Raw genomic sequence first — 20,343 nt, 5'->3', positions numbered from 1 at the left:
CATTTTTTTTCCTTATAGCGCTCTACTAAATTAGCCAACAAAATTCAATTTGGCAAAACTGTCACATGTGAGTATCGAAGAAATAAAACAGTAAACCGACCGGTGTGACGCTTCTGCCGCATAAAGCCGCGCTGCATTTGACAGTGAGAACGAATTGTGCTCCACGGAGACTATTTCACTGAGCCGTGGCACGCCTAAGGGTTTTATTAATACAAGCCCTTTTATTTTTCGTCTTTTGTGTATTTTTATTTAGGTTTCGGTTTTCTCGTTTTAATTTTGAACCATTCAAATTTCGTCATATTAAATTTTAAAGGCCGAAATATCCATGATTATTAATTATTTTTACGTTTTTCTTTCAACTGCGAGAACTAATCACTAACTAGACGTGAATTTAAATTCTTTACTTGCCAATACTTGTTTAGTTACCCAGATTAAAGCCGAAACAAAATGTATGAAAATGGACCTTGAGCTACCACCTTAAGTTTCAGTATTCCCGTTTTAATTTTGAACCATTCATCTGTGTGTTTCTTGGCGAAAAGTGGGTGCCCTGGTTGCGCCTCTGCATACCGCTTCGGCGATAAATGCGTGATGTTGTGCGTGTGCGTGCATCTGTGTGTACTTTTTTGTGGCTTTTTTATCGAGGTGCTTTTATTTTCGATTTAAATTAAGAATACTTAACAGGCTTTTCAGTAATTTAGAGATTGTCGCAATAATCAGTTAGGTATAGGAAGAACATGCCTCGCGTCAATAATGACCTGTAAGGATCGGTACAAAGGTTTATAACCTACCCAAAACTTCAAAAGAAAGCCTGACACCGCATTGCGCTAGTCATTCTGATACATTACTGATCAGATACAATGGAGATCGAGTATTTTTAGATACGCTTGCTAGATTTTACAGACGACCGAGACCGCGCGTATGAGAGGCGTTCAATAGATCGTTAAATACCGTCATGTACAGTCAGCCACATGAACAAGTCCAAAACATCAATTATACACTTTTGTGTTCTCAATTACAAAAATAAAAGTTATTAAATTTTGCTTCATGCCAACAAAAATAAATTAAACTTAACGAGTACAGGTGATTTGGAGTTTTGAATTTATTTAGCTACTTTTGTAACTGACTGTATAAAGTTTATTATAAAATTATGCTAAATTGTATAATGTTTAGAAAATATACTGGCTATATGATGAATGAAAGAATATGATGTAAAATGAACAAATTTTAGTTCTAAAAAATTATTCAGTTACAAAAATACAATGTATACTCCTGCAAGAAACTAATTTAAATAATTGCACACATAGCTATATGTTCATTGTTCAGTGCGCTCTATTACTTTTTAAATAATAGCCTATGTTTTATACCATAATTGCACGGAGTTCATAACTTCGTTGAAGAATTACGAAAATATCTACACAATGGACAAGACTTTAGAAATACAACTGAATACCGCGCCACTTTTTTTTATTACTGCTTGAATTACGATACAAGCTTGCCGTTCGCCTGATGGTAAGCGATACGACCGCCCATAAACAGTCGAAACACCATCCAACACCTTGAATTACAAAGTATTGATTGGTATTCTACTGCGCTCGCCATCCTGAGACATGAGATGTTACGTCTCATTATGTCCAGTAGTTAGAATGGCTACAGTCCATGGCTACACACTGCTGTTCGGCGGCAGTAATAGACATTGCGGTGGTACCTACCCAGGCGGAATCACATATGAGAGACCTACCACCAGTATACCACCTTTATTTATTTCATCATTAAAGACTACGGAAAAATATTATCAATTCATCTAACAGTTGTTATAGAGGATACTTTTGTAATACCGGTGAGGTCCTAAGATCGATTGATAGATTGGAACTTTGTTTCATTTTACAGATGCGGCCGCTATCCAGTCAGATATGAATGAATTAATTCCTCCTAGCCAAATTCCGGCCACGGCGGCCAATCTTAAAAGAGATCAGCCAGGTACGCAAGGACATATTATAGAGCACAAGTGTGTACACAATAGATGACTCTCTGTTCCTTCACTCTCATAGTCTGGTGAGACGGTCATCCGACATGACTGGAGAGAGATCAGGCGCAGGACCTACGGCTTTACGGGTTTCCCGAGGCTGGAGGTTGGAGGTTGGAAAAACCCAGTCACAATTATTTTACCCCGACCCGAAATTCGAACCCAGGACCTCGGCGCCATAGTTGTATTCGTACCGCGTACGCATTACCACTATAGAATACCGCAATAAGAATACCGCTTGAAGCATATAGAAAATATATTTAGTATGGATCATGTATATATGAACCACCACCATTTTTGTATCTCTGGTGAATAGTAAACTGGGGGTAGTTGATTACATTTAATAACATGCGGTTTGATGCGACAAGGCGCCGCGTAGCGTCCTCTCACCATTTTTGTCACGTTTGTATGTTTATTTAAGTCTGGGGTCAATCGGATCAACAATACTCGTTTAGATTGCGCGACGGTGAATACCGGAAAAAATAAAGACAAATATTCCGGTTTCCCAGTAGTTTGGCAAACGTTGTCTGTTTTTACATCGCGTTCGGTTGGTTATTTTATCAACATGGACTATTGGATATCCTCGAAAGTTTGGGTGAAGCTACAGAAATCATAATTTTTTTTCCACAAAGTTTTTGTACTTTTATTTTTTATATTATAAATATACGATACTTTAACTTAAACATCATTTGATTACAATTTCGAGCTTAATCTATACTTTATAAAGCTGAAAAGTTTTATAAAGTATAGATTATTTGAACGCGTTAATCTCAGGAATTACTAAATCGATTTTGATTATTATTTTCACTAATAGGAAACATTACTCCTGGGTGCTATAGGCTACTTTTTATATCGGAATAATATTGATCCCGAAAAAAACTTCTTCACGTGGGCGGAGACGCAGACAAAAGCTAATATTAGAAAAAAAAAGCATTTCTAACCTATTTTGGTTCAATGATAAACTTACAACATATTTAAATATTTGAAAAGCAGCCGGCTATTGTTATGAAAAGGCGATACTGTTTTATTTATGATGTTGCTAACGCTCACAAGCGACGTCCTCAAAAGGCAAAAAAAATCATCGCGGGAAAAAAATCAGAAACATCCAACTAAACCGGAAAACAATGAGACGAAAAATTAATATCCTTACTAAATAATGTTCAGGAATTCATTGTGCTATTTCGCTTACAACACAATCTTTGCTTCTTATTGCAGACCTATAAATTTTACGGAATACTCGGCGTGCCGCTGCGCCGGGGTTCCGAGATTACGTTAGAGCAAAATATTGCGTGTGAAAACTCACTGCACCGGCTTTCTTGTCAAATATTTAAATAGCTTTTCAAATTTCTTATGTTTACGCGAATGTTAGACATTAAAATTAAACTACTTTTCGGATTTTATCCCGGTTTTTATTTTTTAGTTTTCTCCTGATGTTTCGAAGACTTAATAATTTTAATAGCTTTTCAAATATTAAAATATGTTGTGTATTTATCATCGAAACGAAATGGGTAAGAAATGCATTATTTTCTTAAATAAACTTTTTTCTAAAATAATAAAGCTTTGGTTGAATAATGTAGATTACACTGTATGTATTTTTGCAGTAAGGTCACTGGAAAGGCTGGTTTCCGACGTATTATTGTTCTCTGTATCACTAATTATATAATAGTAGTGTGTACATAGAAGAGATTGAAAGGAAAATAATTATTTATTATTGAGACAATAACAGTGTAACAAGACATAAAAAAAGAGAGAAAGAAATATATAATATTATTATAAGTATTGTGCCAACAACGGAAGCCGTCATTCGACCCCTTGCTGCAGACCGAGCCTGACTAGTACTAATACGTACGGATATGTTGTGTCTATAGTAAATTTAGAGAAAGATGCAAAATCCAAAACGGCGTCGTATTATATATTATATGTATTTATAGACATTACCATCACAGGTATTACCCCAATGCGATAAAGTCGTGTTACAAATAATCCTTAATATTGAAACTTAACAAATTAATTTAGGTAAATTAATTATAATTGAAATGAAAAGGAAAGCCTGCGAAACCAACAAACACTTAAAGAAATCTTTTATTCATATAAAAAGTGCATCTGTTTTAAATAGCATGCATTCTTAATCGGCTGTTAAAAATCTGCGTTGAAATACGGACGGAAACGTATCAACCAATATTGTGCAATATGGCGCTATTTTTTTGACGGCTTTGAGTGATGCTCAACTTGAAATATTCGTTTATTTAATATTGCTACTGGCGAGTAAAGTCCACCGCACTGCATTCAAGTGGATTTCGATATTTCTCGAATATTTTGTACTTTTGAATATGACCTATTTATCCAAAATAACTTCGGAATAGTTGACAGGGAATAGTTTTTCAAAAACATTTCACTTCAATCAGCACTTACGAACTAATTAGTGGTATTGGGCATATAAGTACCACTAGCTTTTGCTCGTTGCTTTGCCCGCGAGAAAAAGTTTTTTTCGGGTTAAATGTCCCACTATAAACTATTCCGGGTTCAAAAGTAGCATGTTCGTCCTTCCCGGAGTCTTAAACTATCTCCATACAAGATATTGAAATGGGTTCAGCCGTGACAGCTTACGGACAGACAGTTACTTTCGCATTTATAAGTAAGGATTAGTAATAACCCTTCTATGAAATACAATTAGTAAACCCGATACCTCGGTGGCGTTGTTGTATTCCCGAGTCGGACAAAGCGATATTTGGATTTTTCTACTTAGTATTAGCCTGGAGTCTGGAATTTGTGCTCAATGTAACGACAGGCTCGCTATATCACATCATGGGACCGAACACATTTGGCGAAAAGTGGGTGTCCTGGTTGTACCTCTGTATACACCTTCGAGGATAAATGTGAGATGTTGTGTGTGTAGTAAACCCAAGTTGACAAAAACTATGCTCATACTTTCAAAACAAAAGAGACTACAATCTTCACTGAAGAATATAGAGACCTATCATATCTACCTTTCACATATCTCTGAGGGTTGCGTCATCACACGCCTGTTTTCGGTCATAAGATCGCCGAAACGATGTCATCTGAACCCCACATCAACTTTTCGTGACGCGCCCTTCAAAATATTTCCGCAGATAGCAAATTCCGTTTTTTTTTTTATATACCGTAGATATTTAACTTACTTACTTATGTTTATATTTGTGAAAATTTTTAGGTATGTTAATTAATTTATACGGGATTTTGATATTGCGTTACTAAGTGCAACCACATGTTTGTCTTGGAAGTAACACTTTAGAATAAGTTACTCGAACCGTCGATGTAAAGTAAAAAAGTTGAAGGTTAGAACATAATAAAAACCAATAAATCGTTATTATAATTAAATGCACCTAATACCACTATTATTACAACGAGCATCGCAGCGGCAACAACATACTATCAGTCTAGAATACGTTCGACCTATATTGGCACTAAACTACAAAATGATAAAAAAAATGGAAATAAAACTAGATTTCAGGTGTGAATATTCGTTATTTATGGATGATTTTTGACACACTTTAAGAGAGATTAAGACGTGTATGTGTTTTCGTTTATTAACGCAATGTCAAAATTACCTTGTATACCTATCATAAAAAACTAACAATTTCGAAACAATTAAAATGAAATGCTTTAATAACGTAGAGCTAAATAGTTAGTAGCATGATCTACCGTTCACATGAACAGATTGGACGGTGCGTCTTTCATCTCAGTTGTAAGTTCTAAACTATAATTACGGATACGTACGTATTAAAAAGAGTTATGCCGCTGACGTAAAACTGTAAAAATAACTTCCCACACCTTAAAAACTCGCAATTGTATAATTAGACATGATAAATAGCGTGAATATACATTAAAACTGTCGGAAAAGTTTTAATCGTTCATCACGAATGAATTTCAGAACACAATCCGCAAAAAACACGCAAAACAACAAGAAAGGAGGAGGTGCTCAACTTCCCGAGTTTTACATACTCGGCGATAATTTTTACCTTGTCTAACTTACAAACGTTTTCAATACGCGATTTCGATCTTAATATTCAATCCGCTTACGAGAGTGAACCAATAACAATGTCATTTGTAAGCATGTCACAAAAATCTTTTTTCTGATGGGTCTATTTTTTAGATAGATCGAAAAAAATGTTTGAGATTGTTGATTCAAAATAATGGTTAGATAATTCTTTTGTGGATTTTATACAGCTTAAAAATAATAACATTTTAATGACATTAATAATAGATTCCCCTTCGAAATTATAACAGGAATCTCAGAGTGGAGATTTTCCCGCCCTCCACTACAACTTCTGCAAGCCAGGATCAGCAGCGGCACACACCCTATGACACCGAGCAGTGAAGCTCGGCGAGTCTTTGGAAAAACCAATTTGTCATTATCCTCAACGAAATCAATCAAATAGAAAGATAGGGAGGAATTGGAAATATTAATTGTCCGCTTCAATCTCAGAGACACCAATGATTATTTTTGTGCTGGCACTATAGCTTTATCATTATATTAAACATTATCGAAACGAATACAAAACGGTTTTTCCGTCCAATATTGGATCCAATCCAAATACTATTGGAAAATGGTTTGTTACCTATGCTGGCGAAGTTATTGGTTTGGGAAATTTGCTCCGAATTTACGCTATTACCTAACTAATGTATCGCCATTTGGTAAACTATCGCGTAACATATCTTAGTCAAGAATATAAATGGATCCTTGTAGTTTCTGCAGGATAAAGGAAAACGTGAGGGACCTGCAATAGTAAATTTAGTAACCATGCTTTATTTATATATTATAGACTATCTTCGTGTCATGTGTAGATTCCCGGACGTAGAAGATGCAACGAAACGCCAATAACATTTGGACATTTATAAAAAAAAAGTTTAAAAGAAATTGCAAGAGCTATTATTTTTTGTAAATAGCTCACGACAAATATCGCGATTAAGACGCGCGTCTTTATATAAATTTACTTTTACAGTGGGCGCGCTTATCAAATACACGAGTCATCACGCATACAAAATTAAGTTTAATCTAGCAAGTTCTTTCAGCAATATATTGCACAAGAACGTCCAGATACTTTTACTTTAGTGGCAATATGTTAATAGTTCTATACATGCGACTTTCCGCACGTCCTGCAAACTTCATTTGCCGAAGCCAGTTGCTGTGATTATTTCAACAGTAAAGCTTGCTTGTTTTTCTTACTAATCTTAATCTCTCTAAATACATCACAGACCTTTACAATTCAAAAAGCACATCACGCCAAACAATCAATGTTACAACAAAACCGAAATCATTCTTCCACTTTTTAAACACTCAACAAGTTAAAAAAGGCTAAATCTATTCGGCTCGGTTGTCGCAACCTCTGGCATTGATCGACGCTTTTCCGGTATAAATTAAACTCCACGATTGCCCCAACTTTAGTGGAAGTGGAGTCAGCTTGATTTACGAGACCAGAATTTTGCAACTTTCTTTTGGACAAAGACATTATTCGCGTTTGGTTTTTCGGGTGGAGAGGTTTTGATTTTAGTTTTCAAGGTCATTATGTGTAAATATGTTAAAAGACTGAATGAAAACTTTCATTCTAGAGACTTCATTCAAGGCGATTGACTCATAAAACTAAACTAACTATAAAATTTCAAAGTAAACATCTTCAACGTTCTTTATAACTTACAATAAAAATACGAAAGATAATAAAGTTCAATTTATTCCCTCCATCAAAGAATATTTCGCTTTGATCGTTTCCTAGCGAAAACATTTCCTTTAAACAAACCAAGAGATATCTTCCAAGTTTCTAAGCCCCTAAGCTTGTTCCCGCAAAAATAAATATTTTCAACTTAAAAATTCGTGTTGTAAAGTGTACCAATTTTAAAGAGTTTCCCCGGTGAGCGCAACAAGTCCTAAACCTTCAGCCGACTTAACAGATAAGCCTTTGAGGCGGCCACGATAAGTTCGGAAGCGGTCACTTGCATCAGTAGCCGCTGAAATGTTTGCCTTCGCTTGCTACATTCATATTTATTTGAGGGCAGTTTTTATGGCTACAACAAGATACGTTTAAGATTTAATCATTTATTAGCAACTGAGTGAGGCGACTCAGATGCTTGTCTGATGATAACTTTCACAATAGCTAACAAACAGCAGGCATACCATTAAAATCACACTACGCAGCACTTATTACCATCAACGTGACGTTTCAAATTTTATTAGATATATCCAATAAATACACTGATTACGAAAAAAATACACAGAGCTACTTGGTTGCAAAAAATACTTTTTATTATTGCTTTGAAGGATCAGACTAGCTTGGCGTTCGCTTAGTGATAAGCGATACGACCGCCCATAAACAGTAGAAAAACCATCCAACACTTTAAATTGCAAAGTATGTTTGGTTTTCAACTGCGCTTGCTATCTTGAAATGAAATGTTAAATCTTATTATGTCCAGTAGTTACGCTGGCTACAATGTTCTTCAAACCGAAACACAACAGTGACTATACACAGCTGCTTGGCGCCAGAATTGATATTGCAGTGGTGTAGGTACCTAGTCAGGTGGACTCTCGCATATGAGAGACCTACCACTAATAGCTACCCAGACAAACTATTCGTCAGAATCCAACATTACATCAGTTTGGCAAAAATTAAGGCTAAATATAATGACTTCAACACCAGCATTCCTAGACTCGAGGATGAAATCTGCTAGAACAGAAATTGTTTCAATATTCTACAATCTGCATATCCAGGAGTTATTTATGTGTTCACTATCAAAAGTTTGAAACTTATAACTCGAATAATAACAAAAGTAGTTCATGCATTTTACGAGCGACTGGCGTATGGAATCCTATCTAAACTCAGGTAATACCGTCATTAACCTCAGTATTCAAATTGAATAAGTTAGAGGCAAATGCTGCTATTTCAATACCAGACTTTATACTTGACAAAACGCAATTATAAATTTATTGATTAGCTAAATAGATTTTTTGTTAGATATTTGGGTAGGCTACAAAACTTTATCTATATGTGCCGTCAAGCAGCATTTAGTTGGATTCCGATTTAATTGAAATGGTAGCTTGGCTAATTTATGGGTAATAAAGAAATATACTTACATATATCTGAGTCGGAGTAACGAATGTAGTGCTGATTATTATGTATACTAAGCTCAAGAGTTTGTTTTAACGCGTTAATATCAGGAATTACTTAACAGATTTAGATTTTTTTTTACGCGTAGGAATCTCCTAAGTGTTATAAACAACATTCTATTCTGATAAAATATTTATACCGGATTTTTTCACTAGAGCGGAACCATAGGCAAAGGCAAACAGCCACAAATAAAAAAAAATATGTTCTATTTTGCGTTCCAAATTTAAATGAGTATTAGTTATAATGGCCAGACTATTCATAATTCCCATATGGATTTTATTCAATGATTATGAAACCATTATAAAACCACGCTAAAATCAATATCGTATGAAACAATGAGCAGGTTCAACATTTGCAGATAATAATCCTTACACAAAGTAACCAGTTATCGAGTTTGTATAGCGATAATTGCTAATTAAAACAGCTGAGAATATACCGGGCATTACAAATACTTCCCTATTTATATTTCTTCTTAAGAATGAACTTGCATTAAAAATATATTCTGGTAATATATTTCTAGTGTTACATGAATGTTTTAAATTTATAGGTCACAGAAATCTGTACTATATTTGAATAACAAAGGCTTCATTTTATTTTGAATTATTGTTTACGGGGATTTTGGGTTATCGGTAGCTTCCGAGCAAAAAGTTATTGTGTGAATATATATAACTTCAAGAAAACGTATCAAATAAATACCAGTAATATTAGTACATTACTTAATAGTCAAATGGTCCATTTACAACGAAAAAATGTATATCAAATAACATTGTACATCAGATTCCCTTTTAATAATTAGTTTTACTCATCACTGAACGAATGACCCATTTCCCGCGCGTTTTACACCTGCGATATTTCTGTTCCAAATCAAATAAAATGGCCACGTTGCGAAATGCGCCGTAACCAGCGATATTAACAGCAGTATCTGACGAATGATGGGTTTCCCTCTTCGGCCATTATTTTTTACGGTTCATTTTCATGTACCACTTGTTACGTGCACCGGTCAACACGACCAACGTATCACGATCCACCTACTCTTACTGATCTTATACAAATAGCACCTCTTTGATACATTTAAGCGGGTCATGAAACATTGGTCTTTACTCCCATTGACTTGTTAGAGCCCTTTATAACAACGTTAAAAGATATGGAACAGCAGCGAACGTAAATAAATAACGATCGTTTAGCAACAAAATGTTTGCATATTGTTATTTCAGAGTTCGCTTTAGAGATTTGTTACATAAAACGAGTATTCAATCTTTACATTAATGTTCTTGTTTATGATAGGTATTAATATATCATGTCTTTTAACAATTTATGCGATGTATTTTAAGAGAAATGCAACAATTTATAATTTTGATATTAACACTATGCACACTTGGAAAAACATGACTTACCTCATCGTAAATGAAATTGTCGATCTCCTCGAGCGGGCGCCCGTAGAGCTTCGGCGGGAAGGGCTCGTACTTGCGCGGGAGACGCGCGCCGTCCTCGACGCTGAGCCGGCGCCGCGGCATGAACCCGAACTCGCGCACGAGCTGGGCGCCGCGCGTGCCGGCGCGCCGAGCGGACTCGCGCGTGAACGGCGTCACCGCGGCGCGCGGCTCGTCGCGTCCTCCGCCGCTCGTCTCGCTGGAGAATGTGACACCCTCGAGCGGGATCCGCAGCTCCTCGCGGCGCGGCTTCTCGCATTCCGTGTCGAGTGCATCGCGCGACTGCGAGGCGACAAGCGGCGCAGCTGCCTCCGGATTGGTCGCCTCTAGCGTGCGCACGATCTCGCCCAGCAGCCGTGAGCCGTCGATCTCTTCGCCGGGCGAGTTGAGCGGCGCCGGCGGCGGGAACGAGAGCCGCCTCTCGTCCTCCTCCATGCCGAGCGGCGCGCGGCCGGCGGCCGGGGGCTACGCGCGCGCCCTCCCCATCGCCCCACAACACTCACACGCACTATTTGCGTACAGATGACGCCATTCTAACGTTACTGCCACCTGAAAACAAAAAGCTCTTTTTATTATTGTTGTCTACTTTCAGATGGGAACGCTCTAAAATGCCATTATTTAGCACGTGGAACACTAAACGTCGGCATTTGAAAACTCGTTGTTATTTATGATATGACTATTTAGTAAACAAGCGTGTAGCCGACTAATAAACCAGCATTTTTGCTTACAGCGCGGTATAAGAAGCGTTATCTATAGTGTTTAACGGATCCTATCAATCATGATTAATCCCCGATCGTAAACGATTTATCGGGATGCCTTCCTAGTTCAAATACTATCAGCTAATTTGGTACACAAAAAATACTCATTGGATTGTAGTATAGATGAACACGAATCCACGCCAATTAGCTTACACATGTACCACTAGCTTTTAAATACCAATTTGCGTAAGTATACGAAACCAATTTTAAATCAATAAGAACTAAAACATCTGTCCAAGTTCAGTGGAGATTCTATAAGGTTGGGTAAAACTACCCTCTTACTCTCTGAAAATTCCATTCCAATAACAAACATCTAATTTTCCTACCCGACCGTCAAGAATTAATGGACCGTATCAATAAATATTTTTAAACACCAATTTACTTCATCTGTTGTTCCACCCAACAATTTAAATATCAAGATATGTTTGAAAGGTATTGACAATACAGTGAGTGCTTTATGTTAATTATTATTAAGTAGCTTATGCAGTGGCAGGCGATTTAATTTATTACTGTAAATGATGAGACGAGCTTGCCGTTCACCTGATGGTAAGATATCCTGAGACATGAGATGTTAAGTCTTATTATGTCCAGTAGTTACACTGGCTACAATGTTCTTCAAATCCGAACACAACAGACTAAACACAGCTGCTTGGCGGTAGAAATAGACATTGCGGTGGTACCTACCCAGGTGGACTCGCACATATGGGACCTACCACAGTCAATATAGATAACCAACCATTAACGTTAAAGCATTTCATGATACCATTTTAGGAAGGGAATGCTGTACAAATCGTACTCACTAACTTATAGGAGGTAATATCTGTATTAAAACGATCTCATGTCGTAATGTAGTGAATTTCGCTGCGCGGAACACAAAAGGTACATTTATCGAGAGCGCCCCAGTGGCCGTGAGTAACCATTGTGCATTGTTCCTCGTCCGTAGATGAAAGTATTTTTGCAGAAGGAAAAGTTTGTCTTTCTCGGTCTATATGTTGATGAAAGTGTCATTTTTGTGTCGGAAGATTGTGTGCACGCCGTATGTCGTCGGTGCAGTGAAAACTTCGTAATGTTTCTCATTATCTACTTTTGACCGGATAATAATCAACTTGCAATAAAATGTGTTAAATGTAAACATATTATATGAGAATAAAGGCGAATTTAACCGAAACAATCAGTTACATTCTGGGAAAATATTGGCATTTGAACAATATTTTTCCATCATCTGTAAAAAAAAATATACATTTTAAAGGCTTATAATCCTAATAACTGCATTCCTTTTTCAAATTATGATTGGATATACTCGTTCAGAAACCTACTTTCCATTGACGTTCTTGCAAGATGAAACTCGAAAAGAATCAAAATATTTTTTGGTTACCATTCCATTTCGCGTAGAGGATCTCAAATGTCAAGTACGTGTCGGAAACTCAGTCGGAAAGGTCGCAGGTAGTCGGGGACAGCTAACAAAACCACAAGCGTAAAAATTACTAAGGTTTATGTGGCACACTATATAATTTATGATGCGATTTAGATAACAACTTATAGGAGACCACGCTATGAGACTGCTATTTATGTCATATTTCTTTCACAGTCTATTAGCATATATTATTATGTAGATATGGTACAAAATCGTTGTTCACGCAATCCTTTAAAACAAACTTCGAGTGATATTACTGGTTAGAGGCAATCATGTTGCTCACCATCGGGTAGCTGGTTCGTAAAGTGCAATGATTTTTTAATAAAAAGATGTAGATGCCAGTGATAAAGAGTCCATATGACTCAATTCCTGCCGGCTTCCCTTTTGTAATTATGTAAAATCAAATTATTATTAGAACAATTTGCACACCGCATTTGTACCTTAGGATATGTATATTGGGTACTCTTTCGGATAATTTCACTCTTCGCCATTGGTAGATGCGTCATAAACAGCTTAGTGTTACGCCAAAATTGACCTAATTAGCACAATCGGCTTTAGCAGTGTATTAACATCGATTGAAGTTTGTCATCTCTCGAATGCTCTATATGATACTAATGAAAATGATGACATACTTTTCTACTTTCACGTGTCTTATTTTAGTTTGTTATAATAGTAAGTTATCTATGTGTGCGATAGTCCGTTTTTAAAAGCCGAGTGCAGTAAAAATGCCGTGTCTACGTATTTTTACTTAAATATATGTTCAAGTCAAATTGTTTGCAATTAGTTTCTTTATAAATAATAAGAAACTATTCATATCGTAACAGACCATGAAACTCACCGTGATTTTATTTTACCGATCGTCTGCCCGTGATTTTATTCTACCGATCGAAGTGTCTTAAACACTTTCAGACAAAAAACATAAAAAATAATAATAATATCAGGCCTGTTTTGCTGCCATTGCTGGGCACGGGCCTCCTTTGCTACTGAGAGAATTTAGGCCTCTGTCCACAACGCTGGCCTAGTGCGGGTTGGTAGACTTCACATACCTTCGTAATTATGAGAAATTCTCAGCTATGTAGGTTCCGTCACTATGTTTTCCTTCACCATTAAAGCAAGCCACAACTCACAAAGAACACACATAGCTTTAGAAAAGTCTGAGATAGGTATCCTTGGGTTTTGAACCTGCGGATATTCGTCTCGCCAGTTCATTCCACTCCTAACTAGACTACCGCGGCTAGTATTACTTTAGTTGAACACAAAGCATTCCCATCCTAACTCTTTGATCTAATCCAATAAAGTCGAGTATTTACGAATTCGTATTCCCGTTCAGATATTGGATAACAAACGACAATCATTGCTCCTGTACACCGACCCTTTGCGACTAATCAATTCGCTATCTAATGCTTTGTTTGCTACGGATCGTTAATACAATCCGATCTGTATCGGAATCAGAAAAGACGATTAATATTGAATGAAATATCTACTAAATGTTTTATCTTGTTTTAGGAATTAGATTGTTTGGAATTGATATCGTTTTGATAATATATAACTTTCTCTAAACATATTGCTATTAAGCAGTCCATATTTTCTTTTATTGAATTTTGTAGATACTCTTGTTGGTTTCAAATTCAAAATTTAATAACAATACTTATACATTAAAATAAATAAGTTTGGAAATCTTTAGGAGAGGATATGTTCCGATGGTCCAAAGGTGACGATAATGATGCTTCGAACCCAGGACCTTCCAGTCTACTGACATTTACGCTTATAGATACTATAATAAAACTAGTATAAATAATCCGACTCTTCTTGTACCTTAGAAACAAAAAAGGTTTCTCGCCAAATTACCTTCACAGGGAAGCATAAAAAGTTATTGGTTGTCCGTAATCAGAAAGGTTCATCCCTTCTCCTTCGTATAAAGGGTTATCAGAATTGGCATAAAGATGGAGTTGGATCGCTGTTATGCGTATTTAATGGGTTTCAATAAATTGGATGAACATTTCCTTACAAGGTTTATGAAGAAAAAAGTTGGTGGATATGTTGAAGGTAAAAAGTAGTACATATGAGAAAAATTACTAATAATTAATGATTTTTATGTTGGACATCGAAATTAACTACGGGGGTGGTCTGCCCCCGAGACCATGAAGGCTGCAAAGTCTTCAAAACGTCGAAATCAATTTAAAATGCAGAAATATGCGATAAAATCAAAAATATTTCGATTGCAATAATTAAATAAAAAAATAGTAATTAATTAATAATTTAGAGCTATGTATATTGTATTATGATATAAGGGTTGCGTAGTGGTATCCTTGTCACCATTACTAAATATAGTTGAACGTAATGACCTACTTTTTAATAGATGTATCGGAAACATCATCTAGTGAGTTCATTAAGAAATCGCATAGAAAGTGAATATAAAAAAAAACATAAATTTAAATAAAGAATCTTTTTCATTTATTTATTTGATCCAAGCGCCAGTTTGTTAAGAACTCTGAATGTTTTATTTATTTCTAGTTCTATCTGAGCCCTGGGGCGCTTATTCGATCACCACCTGTTACGTGTATGAATTGAAAATAGCTTATGTTTGCACTGAAGTTTATTCCACGATGTGAAAGTGGATTACTTCGTAAGGTATCTTTAAAAACATCATATAAACAAAAATCACATTTCTTTATTCGTTGATATGTATTTTATTTTTTTATCTAAATGTCAATACGTGCAAAATATTAATAGAATCGCGATTTTTTTCTGTAATTATACGAAAAATATCGCTTTACATATGACACGTACAAAAAAATACAAAAGCAAGGAGCACTCGACTCGAAGTAAATATAAAAAAATCCCTTCACAATGGGGTCATGCGTCTCGGCGGCACGTAGCAGGCCCTTGACACCGCTCTCAACTCGACGGCTCTCGCTCTCGAGTGTCAACACTCAGCGAACACCATCCCTTTGTTTGTTACCAAAGAATTAGTACTATTGGAAACCGGCGATTTAGGCTTTGGCGTCTTAATTGAATCCTTTGTTTGTTTCTTTTGTAAATGGAACTTAATCAGTTCCTTTATTAAGGTATCTTTATACTTTATATTGTATGCGACATTTTAATTCACAATTTATAATACGAATATACATGATGTCCCAGAAAATAGTGTCAAGCGGAGATGTAGAGATAGAGCACCCTTGGGGTATCCAAATCACCAACTTGTATGTTCCGCGATTTTTCATAGTTTTCGAATTATGAATAGTTTTTGGAATTTTTGAGAGTTTTCAATTTGAACAATAGAATGTTTTTTTTTAGAAGTAGAAGGCTTCTTCGTTATTTTCGATTTTCACCCCCAGAGGTGTTCTATCTCTGGACCTCCGCTTGACAGTATTTTCTGGGACACCCTATATAATCACTGCCGTGATTTAGTGATTGTGGACTGGAAAGACAAAGAAGGCTCGATTTCCCTGAACAATACTTTATGTGGGTTTTCGAAACACGATTGCCTCGGAAGCAAATTATATTAGACGAGGTTAACGTCCATATGCGAGGGTTTGTAAAAAATAAAACCAAATTCACTTTACAATATGAAACAAGAAACTGCGTGGCGCAGATCCTGCATTAAAAAAGGATATGAGCAGAATGATAGAACTAATATTCGTTCCATATATAGTAATACTACTTACGTATATTATGGCTTAACGTACTGCGCAGTCGTCGTCAAAATGTTGCCGAGAAACACTTCACTGCAATATATGATACTGAAATTAGATGAGTTACTCAAGTTGCTCCAAAACAAGACTGTGTTTTCCAGCAGCAAGTTTATAACCTCTGTGCAATGCGTTATTAAATAACCACATAGCTACTAGCTTTAGTGAATAAACTTCGCATTTTTAACAAATTTGGAAGGTATACTTTCTCATTTTTAAGTACCAGAATTTAAAGCTAAGTGCAAGTAGTATGCCGCCGAGCTCTGGCGTTTACAAAATTAATTTAAATCCTTGGATAAATTCGTACCTTTATATTTGAATACTACAGTTTAGGTGTACGTAATTAAGAGTGTTTTAATGAAGATAGTTTTATAGGTTCTGTTGTTAAATTTTAACGAATCCAATTATATTTCGTTTAAAAACATTAGTCAAAAGCAATAGCTTAATATATCCTATTATAATAAACAGTCGAATAAAATATTTAATATCAAACCTTTTTGTTTGAACGCTAATATGAACTACTGCTCCCATTCTAAAAATTCTATCACTTACTCCAAAAACGAACGTATCCACGCAATGACAAAACGAAATAGTCAAAAGCAATAGCTTAATATATCCTATTATAATAAACAGTCGAATAAAATATTTAATATCAAACCTTTTTTTGTTTGAACGCTAATCTGAACTACTACTCCTATCTTGAAAATTCTATCACTTACTCCAGAAACGATCGTGTCTACAAAATGACAAAACGAGATCTAGTCAACTATCATAACAGGAAACTCAACATCAATAGTAAGTAACATAATACCTAAAAACCAATCTAAACTTCTAAATGGAACAACGGAAGAAAGACGTTTAATATCACTGTTCGCGTAATGAAAACCGCAGAGGCATTCACACCGGACATCGGACTGCGGTCTCAATCTGTTAGAACTATCAGCCAGAAACCGCCGCATGCCTCTTGGAAATAGAAACACTGTTAACAGGCTTTCAACTTTCCACAACTTGGTTGTTGTAAAGCATTGTTAAACGTGTCGGATCTGTAACTAAACATGGAGTATTTACGTCGACGTTTGTAAGGAAAATTGACTTAAGCGACATATTTCTTCACAAAATTGTATCTATGTTCAAAAAACGCAGAAAAATAAGCTGATTACAAATATGTATACTTTTATATAACTTAATGAATAGGTAATGCTAAAAATGTCCCATAAGTCAATTAGCCTTTCAACCGACGAAGTATATTATGTCCATTTGAATGAGGTCTGGATGTGGTGTTGAATCTATAACTAACAATGGAGTATGTACTCTTAATGTAATAGTATTATTATAGGTATTTAAGTCTCTAGTAACAAAGGGTTATATTCTAAACACGGCAAATGCATATTATAATACTAGATTAAAAGCTGCTTTTATACTCAAGTATTTCATAAAATTGACATTTTGACGAACTTACAATAAAAAATAATATGTCGGAATTACTATCTTGCTCCTAGAATTTATCTGCCACCTAAAAGTCAGGCGAGAGTATAAAAAAAATATAAAAAATGCAGATGGCGCAGTTAACCAACATAAGAAAGAATTTTAATAAACTTCCACAAAATTATGTTAAATTCCAAAATTAGAAGCGTTATGTAAACTCATCCGACTAAAATACATCACGAACGCCCTACCAAAGAATGCTGAACAAAAAAGGGTTCATGCTAACGTCAGCAAAATTTCCTCCGTGTCAGCATCATTTAGCAGAACAATTCAATTTTGACTTACCCACCTCGCCCAGCTTTACCTTGCGAGAGTCTTTAACACGAATGTAATATCACGCTATCTCTTTTGTGGATTGACAGAGGTATATCACAGCTAGAGCTGTCTGCGTTGCCAGGTATTTTAGGTAGTTAGCCTGTTTTTCATTTACCAGGCAATCCGGCCGCAACTCCGGGCTGATACTGAGAAGAGAAAATCGCTTTACCTGACTCGGGAGTAGAATCCGAGACTTCAGCTGGAGTCGTACCATAACACAACTATGCCACCGAAACAGCCGTTAACACTATGCGTGAGTAACATAACATTTTATATTGTCGTTTGTCATCGCAACGTTGAAATTTATTACATGTATAATATTATTTCCTAAAAAGAATTTTGATATTTAATTAAATATTGTATTTAAACATTAACGATTCAAAAGATTGAAGAACGAGTAGAAAGTAAATAAAAATGCTGCGCTTAAGAAAAAATAAAAATCAATAAAAACAAAACTTAATATAAAATTTTTCACATAATAATAAAAGCTTACTTAGTTACAACGCTTCCTAAAAAGTAAACATTAAACCTATATGATTAATCTTAAAACATTGACAACATGAAATTAAAAATAAATAAATCATAAAACTATTTTTTCACGTTTGTTCACTAAGACAGTTTTATTTTGTTATGACGTCACTAGCATTAATAACACTACGGTAGCTACAATTTTGAAAATATAATTAAAAATATTAAAGTAATATATTACTTACTACTAACAAACAAAATACTAATATTAAAGGACATAACTAAGATAACAATGTCCAATAAGACAAAATAAGCTTACAGTATTTGCAATTTGATTTCTACTTCATCACAATTTAGTCCAAAGGACAAACTTCTACGCAACATGTGGGTTGAAATATTTTCTTATTACTATATTTCTAACCACAGACGTATATTACCAGTCTGCATCTATAACTTTATTTGCAATAACATCGTATAATAAGTAACATTGACATTCTTATAATAACTTATTCATAATTGAATAGGCTTAATAAAAATACGAGCATTAATAAATTTGTAATTCAACAAGACATGGATATTTTTATGGAAAAGAATAAAGAAAGGACGCGTATTAATATAATTTTGTAGTAAAAAGAGACATGGTTATTTTACGGAAATTAATAAAGAAAGGAGCAAGCCGCTCGAAATGTGTTGAGCGACAAAACTGCCCATTAACGGTAGGAAAACCACCCATACTTAAATCACAAACCACTACATGATAAGGTACTGCGCACGTCACCTTGAATCAGTAGGTCGCCTACACCCTTCGAAGCAATGCTGTCGAGGGTTTCGTAATCGGACTTCTGTATAACTAATATCTCGCATTAGTCGTGTTTGCAACGCGCGTCGGAAACGATAAAGCACTCGATAGCATACCTGTATCGAAACAAACGCGCAAAAGCAACAAAGACATTATCTATGTTGTCTTGACGAATACTTGCGACTTTAGCGTTTACATTGATTCCTGTAATGAGGTTGCGGGGTTGATAGCTGCGCGTTTATATCGATACAAGATAATGATAGAATCGCGATTATAGTGATAAGGAATCGTGAACGAGGGCAAAGGAGGACTGGCAACAACAGCATCCCGGCTGAGTCTATTTTTATTTTATTTGGGACATCAAACAATTGTGTAATAACACTTTGAATAAATGCAAAATTATAGTAGTAGGCGTAACAATTACACAACCAACACCGTTATCCACAGAGTAAAGAGTAGAGTAAGAGTCGCTGCGGTTTTAACTTTTGAACCCCATTTTTGTGAGAGAACCCCATTTGATGTTAAGTCCCCTAATGCCCAGTAATACCACTGGTTCAATATCGTTCAAGCCGGAACATAACATTGCTTGCATGAAATTTTCTAAAAGGGAACCCCACAAAGTTTATAGGTATTAATAATATGCATAAATGCAGTTTAAAATCGTTCTAATGATAATTAGATTTTACATAAATTACGAAAGGGAAGCCGATGGGAATGGGGTTATATAGACCACTGGTGCTAGCACAATGGTGCTTGGCGGCAGAACTAGACATTACGATGAAACCTACCCATCCGGGATCTCGCACGTGTCCCACCACCAATA

The 20,343-nt window shown here is 35.7% G+C and overlaps 1 protein-coding gene across 4 annotated transcripts in view; it reads right to left on the bottom strand.

The window, feature by feature from the left end:
* Positions 1-11,125, bottom strand: part of LOC115448874 (sodium channel protein 60E) — a 134,669-nt gene extending 123,544 nt beyond the window's left edge. For 3 of the 4 annotated variants that reach the window (XM_037439049.1, XM_037439051.1, XM_037439052.1), the window contains exon 1: positions 10,554-11,024. In XM_037439049.1, coding sequence (XP_037294946.1) covers positions 10,554-11,024 — 471 coding nt within the window. Of the gene's footprint in view, positions 1-10,553 lie in introns of all 4 variants that reach the window. The other variant, XM_037439050.1, reaches the window with a different exon arrangement.
* Between the last annotated feature and the right edge of the window lie 9,218 nt (positions 11,126-20,343).

This window comes from Manduca sexta, chromosome 16, assembly GCF_014839805.1.
Source record: "Manduca sexta isolate Smith_Timp_Sample1 chromosome 16, JHU_Msex_v1.0, whole genome shotgun sequence".
Classification (NCBI taxonomy): domain Eukaryota; kingdom Metazoa; phylum Arthropoda; class Insecta; order Lepidoptera; family Sphingidae; genus Manduca; species Manduca sexta.
Note: the sequence above shows the minus strand (reverse complement) of the source record. Positions and strands in the feature narration are given on the sequence as shown.